Source organism: Lissotriton vulgaris, chromosome 8 (genome assembly GCF_964263255.1).
Source record: "Lissotriton vulgaris chromosome 8, aLisVul1.2, whole genome shotgun sequence".
NCBI lineage: Eukaryota > Metazoa > Chordata > Amphibia > Caudata > Salamandridae > Lissotriton > Lissotriton vulgaris.
In genome coordinates, this window is record NC_141696.1 from 284,466,312 (window position 1) to 284,484,418 (window position 18,107).

The 18,107-nt window shown below is 43.4% G+C and overlaps 1 protein-coding gene across 3 annotated transcripts in view; it reads right to left on the bottom strand.

The window, feature by feature from the left end:
* The window catches only part of USP25 (ubiquitin specific peptidase 25), a 469,204-nt gene that overhangs the window by 275,422 nt on the left and 175,675 nt on the right, over positions 1 to 18,107 (bottom strand). For all 3 annotated transcript variants that reach the window (XM_086934051.1, XM_086934050.1, XM_086934049.1), the window contains exon 10: positions 6,116 to 6,264. In XM_086934051.1, the coding sequence (XP_086790177.1) occupies positions 6,116 to 6,264 (149 nt within the window). The remainder of the gene's footprint in view (positions 1 to 6,115; positions 6,265 to 18,107) is intronic.

The following is an 18,107-nucleotide window of genomic DNA, read 5'->3' on the forward strand; positions in this document are numbered from 1 at the left end:
CTCTGGGTCGCCTCCGGCAGACCAAGGCTCATGTTCCTCCTCCGGATCCGAGTACGCCGGATAGTTGTACTCGACGTCTTCATCGTCAGCATCCCCTGCATTGGAACGCGTTGGCGAGCGTTCTAAGGCTTGTGGAGACGTAGGCTCTATCGGGGCCGAAGTACCCGCAGAATCCTTTTTATTTTTGAGAGGAATCCGAAAATGTTCCAACACCGGCTCCGTGGTGATTTTCCTTTTGAGGAGAGACAGTTTCCCAGTGTTGGCGTCGATGATGACCTCTCGACGCTCTTCCTCTGCAAGTGGCTGGAGCCGAGGCTTCGACACCACTAATGACGCTTTGGGCGTCGATACCTCCTTCGAGGGCACGCCTGCCCCATGCTTCGGAGCGAAAGCCTTCGGCGTCGACTTCGGCGTCAGGGTAAAGCGGATAGGCGTCTGCGCCTTCGCGGGCTTTGGTGTGTGCTTCGGCGCCACATCTCCTGGTTCGGGAACCACAGCGTCCTTCCGAATCCGTTGTAGGGATTCCGCAACCTTTTTCGTTAAGGCTGGAGAGGGCTTGACCGGCTCGAGCGATCTCCCCGAGTCGGGTGTCGGGTCGGCGCAAGGCACCGTCTTCGGAGCCGACACATCACGTTCCTTGTCCCCGACGGCAGGAGCCGGCGAAGCCAGGGCTGCGGAATCGCCTTGACGCTTCTTCTGAGCCTTCTTCGGGTCATCGACCACGACCATCTTCGGCGCCGAAGCGGCCGCGTCGGTCGACTTCGCCCTCGGCGTCGACCCTGAGGGCTTCGGGTCGGCCATTTTGGCGTGGCTCTTCAAGTCGGCCATTTTGAATTTCTTGGAAGTTGACGCCTCTAGAGCCTTCTGCACCAGTGCAGCTTTCACTTCCGGTTTCGAAACCGGGGGAGTGGATCCCAATGGCTTCACTTTCGTTTTTGTTAACGGGAGTGGCGCATCAGAAATGTCCGCGACCGGGCCCGGAGGCGGGGCTGCTGGACTAGTAACAAGGTCTTGGGTAAGGCCCGAAGGCGATCCCTCGACCTGGGCCGCATGAAGGGGGTTGACCCCTGAGTCAGTTTGGGGATGCTCTTCCTCCGAGCTATCCCCCACGGTAGCAATGGCCCCAACGTCGTCCCCTACCTCGTCGCCGGCTTCGTCAAAGTCCTCATCACCCGCGTCGTAGGCATCCCCCTCGGACTCGGGGCTAGAGTCCGAAACCTGTATGGCGTCGTCGTCTTCAACAAATTCCTCGAAGATGTTGTCTGGCGGGGGCGCCGCTAACTGGGCCTGGAGTCTAGCGGCCCGACGAATCTTGAGAGTTTTCTTACACCGGAACTTCGAGCAGGCCATACATCTGGCCTCGTCATGGTCCGGTGACAAACATTTGTTGCACACAGGGTGCACATCGAGGTGTGACTACTTGGAGGTGCACACCGGGCACCTCTTGAACGGAGTTCGTTCCATGCTGGAGCGTAGAGTAGGCCCGTCCGCACCGAAAGCACGCGGATGGGTAGCAAGAGTTCGGAGCTGAGAAGCAGACAAAAAAACCCGAACGAAACGATACCGACGCTCAGCCTAAAGACCTTTTGGTCTCGAGTAGAAAAGTTTATCAACTATCGATTCCGACAGAGGGAACCGAAACACATCCGAACCCAATGGCGGAAAAAAACAATCTGGGGATGGAGGCGATGCCCATGCGCACTGTAGTCCAGGGGAGGAGCCACCTATCTCGTGATACTTCGAAGACTCTTCCAGGACAACAATGTGCAATCATCCGGACCCAACACTAGGCGGCGATCTATGCACAGATATGAATTCAGCAGCCCACATGCCTCGAACCAAAAAACGGTTCTCACTTCAAAGGAGTGAAGACCATAGATTAAGACAGAGAGGACACTGCGGCAGAGAACATGGGCGCACAGGAGAGAAACAGAGCAATAGACAATGAAGGAAGAGGTACGTACAAGAGGCAAGAATAGGGGTCACATGAAGAAAGAGAAGGGACTTGTCCAAGAAGAGTGAGCAAAAGGACAAAAAGACTGAAGAAAGGTAGTGGTGGGGATGAATACATGTCTCTCTATTCTTACCATTTTCTCTGTATCCCTCTCTTTCCGTCCCAACACATACATAGATCTCTCTCTCGCACTCTTTCTCGTGGCATAGGGGGTGATGTAGTGAACTGGGTCAGGGGCACTAGGACCCTGCACTCACTCAATCAAGGGGAGGGGACAGAGACTGGACACCACTTTCGGTCAGGAAGTGAGGAGGTCGTTTACAGGACACGAGGGCACGAACGTGCATGTGGGCACAGAGATACGCAATGAAAAAAGAAAACGATATTAAGCACCTTCCAGTCTCCGAGTGAGTTACTCCAAGAACACGACAGCTAGCGTCATAGCAAGAAATAGCTCTCAACTTCAACACTTGTCTTGTTTACAGACATAACAAGGTTGACACACGATTAAGTCACTCCCACTCACAAACAGGGGATCATGGGGCATCGGCCTGAACTTATTTTCCACTGTTTTAGCTATTTTTTGCACGCCAGTGAGACAGGTTTCAAGACCTTTGTTGTCCGAGCACCTGATATCCGTGTTAGCATAGTTTTCACTCGCAGAACCCTCAGTGGAATTTAACAAGCGGTTTCCTCTTCCACGAGTCAGCCAACACCTGGTCTCTTCTTGGCCATTTGGGAAATAACAGTTATAGAAACCTTTCCAATTCCTGGAAAAAGACAGTTGTAAACAAGACAATACTTTAACAGAGGGCCTGGTTTAGAGTTTGGTAGTTGTGGGTTCTCTCATCAGCCCACTTTTAGTAAAGAGAGTGGAAGGGGACATCCTCCAATATTTGGCAAATGTCAGGTATCGACCAAACTATAAATCAGGTCCAGAGTTTTTACCGTGGTCTTTCATAAATTCCCAGAGGACTTTTCCATCAAATGGCAATCTACCGCAGATTACATTCTACCTTCTGGACTCCTTAAAATACTCTTATCTCAAGCTTTAAAGTCCTTGCTCCAGAGAGTAAGCCTCTCCCCATCACAGGGAATCCTCCCAAATACATACAAAGGTAGAAACATTTTTCAGATTTGAAGAAACCTTTTCGGTATGGATACTGATTGGCCTACCTTCAGACCCACCACTACGCTCCCTTCTTAGATACAGCTATAGAAAGAGTAGTCACCTCCCGCATACAGCGATATATGGATCAAATTCAATTGGCAACATTAGTTTAAATGTAGAACATGAGCACTTTGAAACACTAAAATAGCTCCCTTACAACTTTCAACAAAGAGGGTGCTAGGAGAACAATTTAAAGAGGATGCAGTGTGTTCTTTCCGACGAACTATGCATTTAGAAACATATTCACATTTCTAGGTTTCTTCAAGTAACTAGTGTAACAGACTCTAAACCTGCTAAAGCGGACGCTGGCCTGGTTTCAGCAAGAGGAAATCAAACCCTCTCCCACACCATACAGCACACTTCATCTCAGATTTGGCTCCAAAGAGACGAGGAGTTCTAGTGTTCAAAGGGAGTTGGGGAGTTATGGTGCCAGTATGGAACGTGAGGTTGCTCGTCTACACTAGGTGTTCTTCCTAAGTTGTCACTTAGTTTTGAGAAAGTCACCCACCCATGTATCAGTGTTGCTTCATTTCTGATCTAGCCAAAAGTAAAACCACACTAGCACTTCCCAGGTAACTTCCAAGGACCAAATACAACTTTTGAAATGTTATTATTGCCTCCTTATCACAAGTGTTTTACTAGGCTCTTTCCTAATGATTTGTCAACATGTTTCTGATTTTATTAATGCCTACACCATGTCAGAGGCCTTCAAAATACATTTCTATTGGGTTGTGATTAGTTTCCTACATAGAGGGGTACAATAGTAAGAAATGACAACCTAACAGCTTTAGAAACGTTCAACCAAAAGGTATTTTTGAGATCCCCATCGTCTCAAAGCAGAGGCGCATCAAGATCATTCATTAAAATTAAATATAGAGGCATCACTATGTTTTTAACTACCGAGGTGGTTAGTGATATCTTGTCACACAGGATAAAAGTCAGTCCTATTAGCTTTTCCCGTTTTAGTTTTTTTAATCACTCAATAGCCAAAGACACAGTTAATAAACGGGCATTAATTTCCATTTTTATTTTGAGTGCTGTATTTGTGGCTGGAGCCCTGGCCAAGTGTTAGTTTCTCTATGGGCAGACTCCATTTATCCAGTTGAGTAATACCTGCGCCCATCATATGGAGGAAGCTTTAAGAGTGGATGTTGTCTGTTGTCCAATGTTTACATTGAGCTGCATTTGATTTGTCAGTCAGGGCTTCACAATCCACTAGTATACACAGGAAATGCAGCCTTAGCTTAATGTGTCCTCCACATTGGCAATGGTCGAGCAGTTAGAGGCTAGAATGTGCTAGGCACAAGTTAAACCCAAAAAAGTAATATTCTTTTTCTTTATTCACAGAGAATGTGCATGCCATCTATGAGGTTAACTACCTGCCTTCGCAAAAGACAAATGTGAGTCTCTTTCAATAAATCCATGCATTGTGAAATCGTTTCAAAGTTCAAACAAAATGTATTTCTTTATCATGGGAAAGCCTTTCTCCTGAATACAAAAGATCACACAACCATAGTGACTCATTTAATAAAAGTGTTTTGAATCATGAAATTAGAAACCATTCCTTCCCCTCCCATGCCCGGGCGACAATGCCATTAAAGAACCAAGAGGCAAGTCAGTTGTCTTGTGCAACCGATGTCACCTAGATTCTTATACATGGAGAAACATTATAGTGTAATAAAACAAAACACAAGAAGTTCTAGTACTGCACGCATCCTGAACTCATCTGGTCACGTCTCATATGTGATAGTGAATAAAGGAGGCTGTGAAAAAAGTATTTGCCTAGGAACTCACAAGTTGGTCAGGCAGCAGGGTTCTCGGTTTTACTTGTGCAATTCGGCCACTAGAGGGCTGAGTCACAGAGGTATGACTTACACTTGCGTAAGTTTACAGGTACAGGTTTTTTTGTATTCACAAACTACGAGTTAATAGCAAATTTGTAACTGCAGGGATACTGCAGTCGGGCGGCCTAGAGCTGCACAAATAAAAAAAGATAGCCTATCCAACCTTTTCTTATTTACGGAGCTCTCTGCAGTGGTAACTAGTAAACTTACTAAAAACTCGGTTTGTTTTGTAAATACAAAAAAAAGTAAACTTGCACAAAAGGAACACCTCTTTTTCTCCCATTTACATCAAAGATTAGTTGGTCTTTATTTCTAGGCGCATGAAGTTAGGCTGTGGGCGGCAGGCAGAAGCCATATGAAGGCTCGGCTTGTTTTGGGGTCAGGTGTCCGAGAGGATCGCGAGGAAAGCCAGGACTAGGCATCTGTTCCGAGCTCTCAATGGCACACCCATCCTCCCAGAGAGTTCCACTACCTCTGTGAGACGATTTGAGCTTTATATGCATTTTAAAATCAATACAAATGACACAAGTAAAGGTAAACTACATCTGAGGCAGCAATGTGCTTCGGTGCTGCAATACACCCCTACCTCAGGTGAAAAATTGGCTTTAAAAACTGCACAGACTACATTACAGAGTTAAAAAACAAAAAAGGCTGTGATGTGACTCCATTAGTGCCAGTTAGGTTATACCTGCAAGTAATTTCACCCATTATCTAAAGAAGGTGAAAGTAGAAAGTAAAATAGGGACTAGTTTAATTACATTCAGATAATCTCACTTTTATAGTTTTAGAGTTAGCAGCTCTACAAGGTAGCTACGAGACAACATTGGTTGAATAGTCTAAGCATGTACGATTGTGATACTTTATTATACGACATGAAACTGTGGATGTATCGCAGTGACATCTTAATAGTGTTACTTTAAATTGAAAAAAATCAATGAACAAAATTGTATTTAGGAAAGTAGAAATCAAAAGTACTTTCCGACACACTACATACCGTAATCTGTCAAATTGCCACTAGGTGGCAGTGCTTCTATTCTCTAAAGATACAAGAATCAGTCTGTGCGCCATGTCTTTAGTGTTACTAGTTGCCAAAAAAAATTAAATAACTAAATGGGCCAAATAATCTACACGTGCGCAAGAGCTTACCTCCTGGCCCGATTTTCCAGAATCCTCTGAATGCAGTGACTCAATCTCCCCCTCAATCATGGCGGCTTCAAGGCACTCGTGAAGATCTTTAAAGCCATTGACCTGAAGTGGGTACTGTCCAAACATCTCCGCATTTTCAAATTTCTTACCTAGAACACAACAGATAAACAGAGGTTTGCACATTTCACCGTGCGTGCTCAAATCTTCTTATCATTAACCAGGAAGTACGTAGGTGAATTGTACTGCAGGATCTTGGTGCGATGTGACGCAGCCTGAAAAGCTTGGTGCATTAAAACAATAAGAGTGTATGCTAACCAGCAGGCGACTTGCATGTACAAATGTTTAAAATTTCGCCACATGTTAAAACGCCACTCTTTTGAAGGACCCTTCATTCACAATTGTACTATACAAAGAAGCGTTGGAAAAGGCCAGTTTGGGTTTTGTATACTTAATATTTTTGGATTTGAGCTGTGGGTGGTGAAGAAAAAAAAAGAGCTCCTCCTCTCTTCCTCTTGGGGACCGCCCCCTGCGTGTGCTCCATGGGTTTTAAGGGGACTACAGGGGCTTCCATACAGCCTGCAGGCATACCACTGTTTGTATTTAGCAATGAGTTGTATCTCGTCGACATAGGGTGGGAAGACTCTCCGACCTCAGATATAATACCATGATCTTGGGTTGATGGACTGTGACTATGGGTCTGGGAGTCGGACCCAGAAGCGAGAGCAGTTTGTGAGCGCCGTTCCGGTGTGCGTGCGTTCGCCAAGCCCCCTAATGACGATCGTTTCGCAGAAACGGGATCCAGTGAAAGGCGGCGCTCTGTGATGGCTATCTCATGTGCCAAAACAGACGTAGCCCTCGTTATGAATTGGTGAAGAGTCCCTGCTACATAACCACCCACTGTGGCTTTCTTCCCCTTTCCTTCACGCCCAGACATTGCTTAGTGAGTGGAACAGAATGTCAACTAATAGTGGCTAATATGTACTTACGAAACCAGGGGCCGAACTTTAAATGCTGGGGCCTTAGAGGGGGGGGGGGGGGGGGCGGCCCGGTCTCCTCCGCTCTCAAACGGGCCTGCCCATGGCCTGGGCGTCGCCCGGCGTGCGCCAGCGCATTTTGCGGAGCGGGTGCCACGAGGAGTGATGTAGCGGCTTTGGGCGGGCCTCTTGCGGCACAGGTGGCGGCAATCCCAGGGGCTCCTGGAACGTAAGTCCCAACAAACACACTAGATGCCCAACAGTCTTCTCCAGCAAACAGGATTCTTCTGAGGTGTTGGGCAATGCCGCCAGTCAGACTGGTCAAAACTGAAGGCAGCGACAATTTGTGATATTTAGCAAAATAAATGGGATTCTGAATACCGTTGGGACATTTTGCTAAATAAAGGGGATACTGATACCGAGAACAGAACAGTCTTCCAAAATATCTGAAAAGTGGAGTCTATAAACAAATAGAGTATAAGGGGAATGGCTATTTTTTGTCCACAAAGTATTAAGCTTGAGCACACTTATGTTTACACCGGCGAAACCAGTCATTACGCCACATGGAGTAATTAAGATGTTCGAGGAAAAATCTTATTGCAGGAGCAGAGGGACAAAACAAAAAACTGAAATGCAAGCTGCTGTCATTCCCTTTACTTGCAAATTTGAACCATTTGAAGGGAAAAAACTGTCCTTGGATGCAAAATGTACATGATTGCATTTCGCGTAATTTTTGTAAAGGAAATTACATGGCTGTCACACTTGTCTTCAAGTCAGCTAACATCCTTACCCTCTATTATGCTCTTTATCTCTTCATCTTGCTCTTGTATTCCAAGTCAGTGTGAGAGTCATTAGTTAAGACATCAAGGATGTACTGAAGGTTTTGAGGCAAACCTTTAAAACACTACCTCCGTTTTTTAAATGCACACGTGAGAGGCAACAAAACAAAGTGTACACAAAGAAAGTTTGTACAAGAGACGAGTATAATACTAGTGAGTAATTTTTGTTTGTATCTGACTTTCATTCATGTTCTTCAATTAGCACAAGCGCAGCCAACACGTTTCGCCGTAGGAAAGTCTTACTCTGGGCAGCTACACAAACTATCATCAGCGTAAAAACGTTGCAAGGGATAACCAATCATTCTTTTAATGGGGAAACATGGTTTTTCCTGATGAGAGGCTGTAAATTTGGGTTTTTGCAGGGCAAAGCATTAACTAGAACATGTTTTTAAGAACACCCAGGCATAACAGCAACAAGATTGTTTAAACAAACTATTTATATACACATTTTCAATCTTTGGCAGTTAGCCAAAGGGAAACTGTTTGGCTCTCTTGGCACCGGATTGCGGAGATATGACAGACACCAGACATATAAGGAGGACAAAGTCAGCATTGGAACTCTTTTGAAAAAGTATGGCTTCATACATGCAACAAGAATATTGATAAGCGCATAACATGGTTTTTAGTTTGCATACAAAGGTGCTGGCAGCTGGGATGTTATGTGTAGAATAAATAGAGAGCGTGACAGCTCAGCTCGTTTTAGGACTCTGAGCCCCTTTTGTTGGAGGAGGTGAGATTGTAAAGAATATGTCTGATAGGGGACTAATGTTAAAAACTAGCGTTGAGAAAATTAAGTTCTATTTTGCACAAAAATAGGAGGAGGAAGGGTAATGTTTTGCACGGATTTTATATGAAAGATTTTTGGCACCTTTTGAAGATTTTCTATATGTAAAGATTTTTGCCACACCTGAACCGGCGCTGCTGCTACTACAGGGCTCCTTGAACCCACGCCTCGCGGAACCCGCTCCGCGGGTCCCGCTTCGGATTTTGACTTGCCTGACTGCTCCTGGCTCTCCTGCCTCAGCTGTTCCTGTGGGGGTGCGTGAGGCTGCAGGGCTGCGAGCGCGAACCGGGACTCACCTTCCCAGGAGTCCAGGTGTCAGAGGCCGAGTCACCTGGCCCCGCTCTCCCTGACCGCCCCGCCCCATCTCCAAACAACACGGCCCATTGGACTTTGGCCTATAAATATCGGAGTACGACGCTGCGCGGGAGCGCCCGGGGCTAAGACCGGGCAAAGAGCGGGCCGTTTGAGGCTGTTCGAGGACTGAGTGGACTGGACTGGGCCAGCCCTCTAAGTCCTAGTATAAGGGCTCCACCGTTATCACTAGATACCATGTCATCCCGGGAATATAAGGAAAGGGCTGCAAAATCTAAATTAAAAAATGGAACCCTAGACGACTTCATTACCAAAACTCATTCTGCCATAGACAATGAGATTGCCAAAATGCAACGTCGAGTTTCTTCTGAACTGGACGCTGCAAGGAGGCTGTCACAGGAGTTAGCTGCGGCCAAAAAAATCCTCTTTAGGTGCCATTGCCTTTGCTAAAACCCCTGACCGTTCCACCGGCCAGCCACTGAAACTGGTTGAAACAATTGCAGACATCCACCAGCCAACTGTTCCCACCACACCCATACCAAAGAAGATCTTACCAACTCCATCATTATCCCCTAACTCTTTAAAAACATCTACGATTGGGTTAATAGAGGAAACGAAGGAGTGTAAAAAAGGTGTGCTGGAGTTGGGTTTAACACCAATATCTACAGAGCAGCTTGGAAGAATTCCTGAAACCAATCAGCGAGGGCCACACATCAAAAGGAAACGTGGTAACCAATCATCATACGCTAGGAAAAAAGTAAAGGTTGCAAAGTCCCAATTATCCACCAAGTTGCCATCTCTGTCCCCAGCGTTTAATACGCATCCTTCTGACCCCGTACCAGAGGTTGATGTAGACTCGCTGGCGATAATTCAAGATAAGGATAAATTGACAATAGTGAAGGAAAATAATGAGGGACCACTTTGTGTTATAAATGGGGAAGATGTCGAATTTCTGACTGTAGTGTGGGAGACGCTTAAAAAGCTTTTAAATCCCTTCGAGGATAGATTAGCACAGATAGGATCCCAACTCTCCAACATTGAAAAGAACTTCTCGCATTCAGGGAAAAAACCCCCTTGCAAGGAAGATAAAGATCTAATGGTTGGATTTGAGAAACTTATAAAAAGTACACTGGACCCCCTGATGGAGAAAACCCAAATAATAAACTCAAAATTAGATCAATTGGAGTTTTTAACATCTAAAAACACCGCCTTATTGGAGAGTTTGGTAGGAAATAAAAAACAACCCGTTACCACTGTTGGTAAGACTAACAGTAATAATACCAGCTTAGGGAAAAAGGGCCTGAAGACCAACCCGATACATCAATCCCTACCTGTAACACCTGTAGACTCTAGTGGTATTACTGTTTTTACCACACCTTGTGTAGTACCAGCACCCTTGATAAAAATCAAGCAGGGTAATACATTGGGCCATAAGCCGAATAATTCGCTAGTGGTAACAACACCGGTTAATACATCTGTGCCCGCTCCGATTAACACCGGAGTGAAAGAAACTCTGTCGAGCAAACCACAGGCCCCTAGTAAAACCCCACTACAAGGTAGACAGATCTACGTAAATATACCCCCGGAATCTGCCCCTTACATGGCAATCCTGACAGGTGTTCCATTAATCCCAGAGAACAAATATGAGAAAAACGAGGACCTCTTAAATAAAACAAAATTCTGGCTAAATACAAATAGGCCACTGACTGAGGATACTGTTACAAAAATCCTAAGTGTACGGAGGGTCCCCTGGGTTGGACCAAGTAAAAAAGACCTGGAGGGTGACTGCATCTTGGTAAACTTTAATTGGGTCAAGGATATCATTTGCAGTAAGGCCAGGTTTGGGAGGATGGGGGATATACAGTGTGTGGGTCTTGAATATTTCTATCCTAACCTCTATCAGACTATCCCCGATCACAATCCTTTCCATCATGGACATAGCACAAATGGTAGATATCAAACGGGTTGGACACATAACCAGAATATGAATCAAGGCCTGCATCACCACTATACCCCTTGGCATGAGACAGCTCACTTCATGGGGCCATCAAGTATGGGTAACTTTACACAAGTCCCTTATAACCCACGAAGACCAAGGCTTAGGGGCATAGACCATCCTGGTTGGTTCCCAAATAATAACTACAACAACATCCCATTGAGGAATCGCTTTGACCCCTTTAATGAACTTGGATGAGGTAGACTGACTACCACCCACGATCAAAGACATTGCACCATCCACTATGAATGGGGGAACTAATGAAGAACCCGGGATATGCATTGATGATGATGACCTAGTGCAGGTAACTCTTGAGTGTGATAATGTTAATGCTGGATACCTGCAGATGGGGACTGCTGTTATGCCAATGGTTAACATCGTTAAGGGCCAGGAAATGAATAGGTTACCATTGCTCGAACAAAATGCCACTGTTGTAAGAGATGCCCTGGGAAGTAATCATGGAACACAAGGGCCTTCATCACCATCGTTGATATCTTTACTGTCCTGGAATATTTCCGGAATAATAAACAAACTAGAAGATGAGATATGGTTAGACTTTGTGGAAGCCCATGGAATTCTGTGTTTACAAGAGACATGGTCTAGGACTGCCTGCGACATCGAGGGCTTTCAAACATTTGCTGTCTCAGCTGCCCCATCCACATCGGGGAGGGCAAAAGGTGGAATAATGACAGCGTTGTCTACAAAACTACAGGAGCTCAAAATCTCGATACTGGTAGAGACAAATTGGTACCAAGTGTTGCTATTGGAACATCTTTTCCCTGAACCAGTGTTACTAATTAATTGGTACTATAACATATTTAATGTATATGATACCTCAACAATTCAAGGTTTGGAGGATGCTTTGGGCAAAGTCCGTAGTAGGTACCCTTCTTCGCCCCTCATTTGGGTTGGTGATTTTAACTGTACATTGTGTAGCCATGGAGGATCGAATGTATGTGGTCTAGAGTATTTGAACGCCCAGCCCCTAAACCATTTTAGGCATACACCACAGGGGGATGCCTTGAATAATATTATCATCACAAATGACCTGTGTGTAGTAGACCCCTGGTCTCCTCCAGACACTCTGCATATACCAACTTTTCAGGGTTTGAGGGGGGGAGATGAGTACTATTGATTTTGTTTTGGTATCGAGTACCTTTCTTAAGTATGTGGAAAAGTTGGAGGTGGTGGCAAATCCCACTAGCGATCATAACCCTTTAATGTTATCATTGTGGGTGCCAACAAAAGAACCACCAAGGACTTGGGATCAGCCGATTATGTATAACAAAAACCAGGGTGTCACTCTAAAATGGGGGCAGGTAAATGTGTCCAAACTTGAGGAAGATATTGTTGTAAATTGTAAATCTGAAATAGAATCATGTTTAGCACCAGGATCTGACCCAAATAAGGTCATTGAAAGTTTTGAGAAGTTGTGTTGCCATGTAGGACAGTGTTTAAAAAAAACCAAAGGGAAGGGAGGCCAAAAGGCTTTTAGATGGTTTGACTCCGTGTGTTCTGCCACACATCGATCATTGAAATTAGCTCTGTGTCAAAAGCCAAGAAATAAAGAGCTTGTAAGGAGCAGTAGAAAGGCTTATAGGGACGCTATCACAAAAAGAAAGCAGGACCTGAAAGGTAGGGCCTGGGACGATCTTGAAAAGGCAGTAGAACTGAAAGACAGTAGGCTTTTCTGGGAGGTTATCAATCGTCCACTTTTTAAGAGTGATAACAAGGAATCTATAGTTATGCAGGTCACTGCTGAACAATGGGTTCAACATTTTAGTACGATTTTTAATCCCAATTCTAATGAGATAATGGCAAGCATCGAAGGGACAGGGGACCTGGTGTCATCTCCCTCGGCTCTGACCCTCAGCTCTTCAATTACATTGACTGAGATTGAGGAAGTCCTAGGGAAAGGAGCATCATTAAAAGCCCCAGGCCCAGATGCTGTACCTCTGGATCTTTTTAAGTCCAATGTTAGTCTGTGGGCACCCATTTTATTGAATTTTTTCAAAGCTGTAGTGGTTGGCCGTATTCCTGGCACATGGAAGGAGGCAACCGTAGTGCCAATCTTTAAAAAAGGTAATAGGTCTGATCCACGTTGTTACCGCCCGATCTCTTTAATAGATGCCTCATGTAAAATACTGGGCAGGGTAATCTTGGCGAGATTGGAAAGTTGGGCAGATTCTACTGGTTTGATAGTTGATTCCCAGTATGGTTTTAGACGTGGAAAGGGGACAAATGAGCAGTGCCTTAATCTCGCACTGATCTTGGGCAAGTACATGAAGGCCAAAAAATCTTCTGTACATCTAGCCTTCATGGACTTGACAAGCGCTTTTGATACTGTTTGTAGGCATAAGTTGTGGAGGATGATGAGCGATATGGGCTTTGAGGAACCTTTAGTCACATTGCTCCGTAGGCTACATGAAGCAACAAATGTATCCATCAGATTTGGCACTGGAGGGGAAATAACGAAATTGATACCTTCCACTGAAGGTGTCCGCCAAGGATGCATCTTGGCGCCTTTCCTCTTCTTAGTTTACACAAATGGATTAGAACAGTACCTATTAAATCTGGGCTGTGACTTCCCAAAAATTAATGGTAAAAGCATTCCCATGCTTTCGTATGCGGACGATACTGTCCTAATGACATTGACAGGAAACAGCATGCAAGTGCGCCTAGATGCATTTAACAAATTCATGCTTAATCTCGATTTAAAGGTAAATTTTGAAAAATCCTTTGTAATGTCTTGTGGCCCAAAGGGGTCATCCATTAGGAAGTTTGTGGTAAACAATCGCATGATTGGGAAAGTAGGAAATTTTAACTACCTTGGTAATCTGTTAGATAGTAAACTAAGTTGGACACCGGTAATGAAGGTCGAGCCCAGAACATGACAAGGGCGATAGAGGGTATTTTCCGCTTCTGTAGCAAATTGGGGCAAAAGCACATCATGCATCTCAGAACCCTTTATAGCTCAAAATGTTTATCTGTAGCTACTTACGGGGCAGGGGTGTGGGGGACTGAAACGCCTGCTGTGATACAAGTGGTGGAAAACAACTTTATAAAAAGGGTCCTATCAGTTCCAAAAAGCTCCTCTAACACTTTCTGCCACAATGAAATCGGCATGGTCAGCGTTTCCGATACAATCCGCTTGTCCCCTTTACTGTTATGGGGTAAAATTTGGCAATCTGAAGATTTGCAACTAACTAAAGATATCATCATTGATTGCATGGCCCTAGAAAACTCAAAACAGATCCCCTGGTTGTCTTATGTCTGTAATATGTTAAACAAAATTGGACTTAGTTCCTATTTTTACAACCCTGAAAAAATCGAGGGGAATTATAAGGTGGACATAAAGGCAAAGTATCTGAAGTCACTGAACCAGCCTTCCAGGGATATTGTAATTGATAACGGTATTGTTAACGTTTGTAAACCCCAACCACAGTTCTATTTAACATTTACACCTAACGTGCAATGGCGATTCCTTTTAACAAGGTTTAGATTGGAGACCCTTCATTTTTTACTTGCCTTTCCTAAACAAGGGGGATGGTGTGAGAGACTGCCCCCTTGTCCTTATAATAACAGGGATAGGCAAAGTACTTAACATCTGGTTCTTTTTTGTTCTCTGTATAAAGAGATAAGAGTCCGGTTTATTAAACCAATCCTGAAGGGGAGACAACCTTGCACTTATAAAGAAGGGTACGAATATTTATCATCACTATCCTCTGTGGAAATCTGCTGTGCAATGCTAAATTTTATTAGAATCTCATTAAAGATTAGGAAGAATTATGGGTAGCACCACATGTATAGAAATTTCTTAACTGAAAATCATTTTTCTGTATTTTCTCTTATTATCATCATGTCTTTTTTTGGTATAATTGTATTTACAATTTCGCATTCCTTTTAACACTATGAGGCAAGATGAATTGTATGTTCAATACTTTTATGATTCATTTTATGTATCGAATAAAGTTTTTGAAACAATTGTATAAAATATGGTGAGGGGGACTATGAGGACAAAAATTGGGAAAGATAGCTAGCTACATTAACGGAGGTAAGATATTTACAATTATTATTGATACGAGGAGGAGAAGATGAGAACGTATGTCCATCAAGAATGTGATCTTATATAAATTTATTGGTCAGAAAGTCTTATTGACCAAAGATATCCAGTAATCCTGTGGATTTAAGGGATGGATTGTAATCTTGCAAAGAGATGAGATGGAATGCAATGCAGATGCGGACGTGGCGGGTATATAAACTTAGGGAAACGACTATAAACAAATTGTGAAGGGAGGTATAAGTCTATGATTACTTATAGTGTGTAATGTGTGCGAAGGTGAATGGGCTGAACTAGTGGGTACAAACTAAATTGGAGAGAATGAGCGAGATCAGTAAATTACAACTAATTTAGGATCTTATTATATTTCTATTTGTAAATATGATACAAAGGATTTTTATGCAACTTTAAAAGAATTATTTTGATGGATTTTAGGAAAACAATAAAAGTCAATAACCGACTGCTATGAGGATTTTGTACATTAATGAAGATTTGGTGTTAAATTTTCCGACTGTTTTTCGTTCCTCAGAGTTGAATATATAAAAATGATTAGATACTATAATGTGGTTGATAAGTACACATATAAGATTTGTTTTTTTTAAGTATCACAAATGGGCATTCAGGCAGTAATATGCAATGTGAGGACTTGAAATGAATATATGGCGATAAGAGGATTAAGTGCGTGTATAGGACACCAATGTTTTCAAATTGGAATAATGAACTGAGCTATGTAATTGGGATACCATTTAGGAGCGAGTGGTTAATTAAATTGTTTGAGTTATGTATTGTTTCATGCAAATAAAATTGCTGGGTGCTATAATGATATATACATGAGGTATTGACAAACATGAAAGAGGAAAACAGCACAGTATTCCATCTATTGATTATGGAATGTGTGTTCTTTCAGCCTTGAAGAAGCAGTTTGATAGATCACGAAACAGGTGTTGGCCGAGGTTGGTTGTGTGCACAAGGCTGTAATTGTCCGGATGACTTGATTTAACTTAAACCTGATTTGGACTGTGAACAGTTTAAATCAAGAGCAGCATTTTAATAATAAATACTCGTTTTGGATATAATTATGTTCATTAATGAGAAGATGAGAGCATTATAATAGTTTACATATATTTTTTATATTCATATTTCTCCTAAATAAAATAACATTTTTAACAAGATGTATGTACATAAAATTAGTTCCATACATTCTGAGTTGTTTGAGCCTGTAAGAAGGACTATCGTATGAAAGGAGTACCTTTTCTTTTGCATGGGATATATTAGAATGAGTTTGAAGGCGTAAACGACTGCATTGTCTTGTTTTTTTGTCTGGGAGTCAAAGCATTTGACAGAGGTCTTCATTGCATTTGGGCTGGGTGCAGTCCTGCTGCAAAATCAGAGGAAAATATATGGTTAACAGTTTCCCATCAGAGGTGTTGAGAGGTTCTGAATTGGCTATTAAGAAATACCTTTATGATAGTAAGAAGTTTAGGAGGTCTTGGAGGAGAGGTGTCATCTTTCTGGTCAGGTTAGTCTGTAAGCCATTTAAGTTGATCTTTATATGTAACGTGTTAAATAGCATCATGTGGAATATGCAGGAGCTGGTTGGTATTTCCTGGGCTTGTGGACCATTATTACAGTTGGCAGGAGAGTCACTTCACTGCCAGTGAGATCTTTCAGTGTGGATATGCGTAAAAAAGGGCCAAACTACTAAAGAGCGAAGGATTTTCATGGGTGTTCCTAACTGATAATTGGGCACAGATGACCTTTGATAAAAATTAAAACATTGCTAACCGATAATTGAGTAGAAAAGAGGTGGTCATCACTTCCCTTCAGAAACAAAAAGAATGGCTAAAAATCTTATAAGGACTGTCATGAAATTTATGAGGATGAAAAATGTAATAGACGTGACTGGAAAAGACAAATGTTCGCACAGAAGCAATCATGTTAAATGGACCATTTAAGAAGGGTTCATGCAAAAAGCAGCAAAGGATATTTAAAGTACAGAATACAGAAGAAGACAGTAAGTATTGAGGTCGCTTGCTGGGGCATGTTTCGCACTATGGGAGAAAAAGAATCCCATTGCACTCAGACCAAGACTGGTTTACATGGTTCAGCAACAAAGCCTGCATGTGGATGAGGCAATATTTGTAATCTCAAATATATTGCCAATATGAGAAGAGGAGGACTGTAAAACTAAAAGAAAAAAAAAGTACTTATTTGGTGAGTTTTGGTTTTCTTCTTGAAAGTTTCTGTTTTAAGGGTCTACTCTGGGGGCTTGGGGAAGTGTGTGAGTGTTGGATAGATAGTTACCCTTAACGTAAGAATGGATTTTTCTTTTCAAGCAATTGCTCCTGTGTGCCATAGGTGGCACAGCTGGGCTCCGTAGCAGCATCGTACCACCTCCGGCACGGACAACCACCAGCCATATATATAGGCACCACTGCATGCTGATGTAGAGATTTTCTTTCTGCGTCCTTCAACATGATCTAGAACTCCACTGCCAAAATACTGCCAGTGTTTCACCAATCCCAAAATTCTCTTTCAGTATAACAGGGTGCTAGGGAATGGTCTTCCCCAAAGACTACATTCTTAAAACTGTGCCAAGACTGTAGGAAACAAGCCAGTAACGTCCTGCAAGATATTTGGCTGTGGTGCACAACTACGTCCTAATGGACACCACGCCCCTAAATCTAGAGAGGTCTGCAGACCCCGCAGCCATCTCCATTGACAGGAACTGTTGTCAATGTTGTAAAAGTAGGTCGGTGACTGAGCCATAGTATGCTCCGTTATTGATATATTTACCTTCCGCCCACCTCTAAATCAGGAGAGCGACAAAGTGTTTGGCAGAGAGGGAACTTTGTTGCTGTTCCAATGTGATACCCTCTCTGCCAAACTCTAAGTCAGCCCCTAGGTCTTTTGCGCTAGTCCACCTCCTTCCTTTGCCAGAGAGACTCCAAGAATCTCCTAGGAAAGGTGTGGTTGGACAGCGGTGTGTTTACACAAATGTTCAATAGGTCTCCAACGGACTGCAAT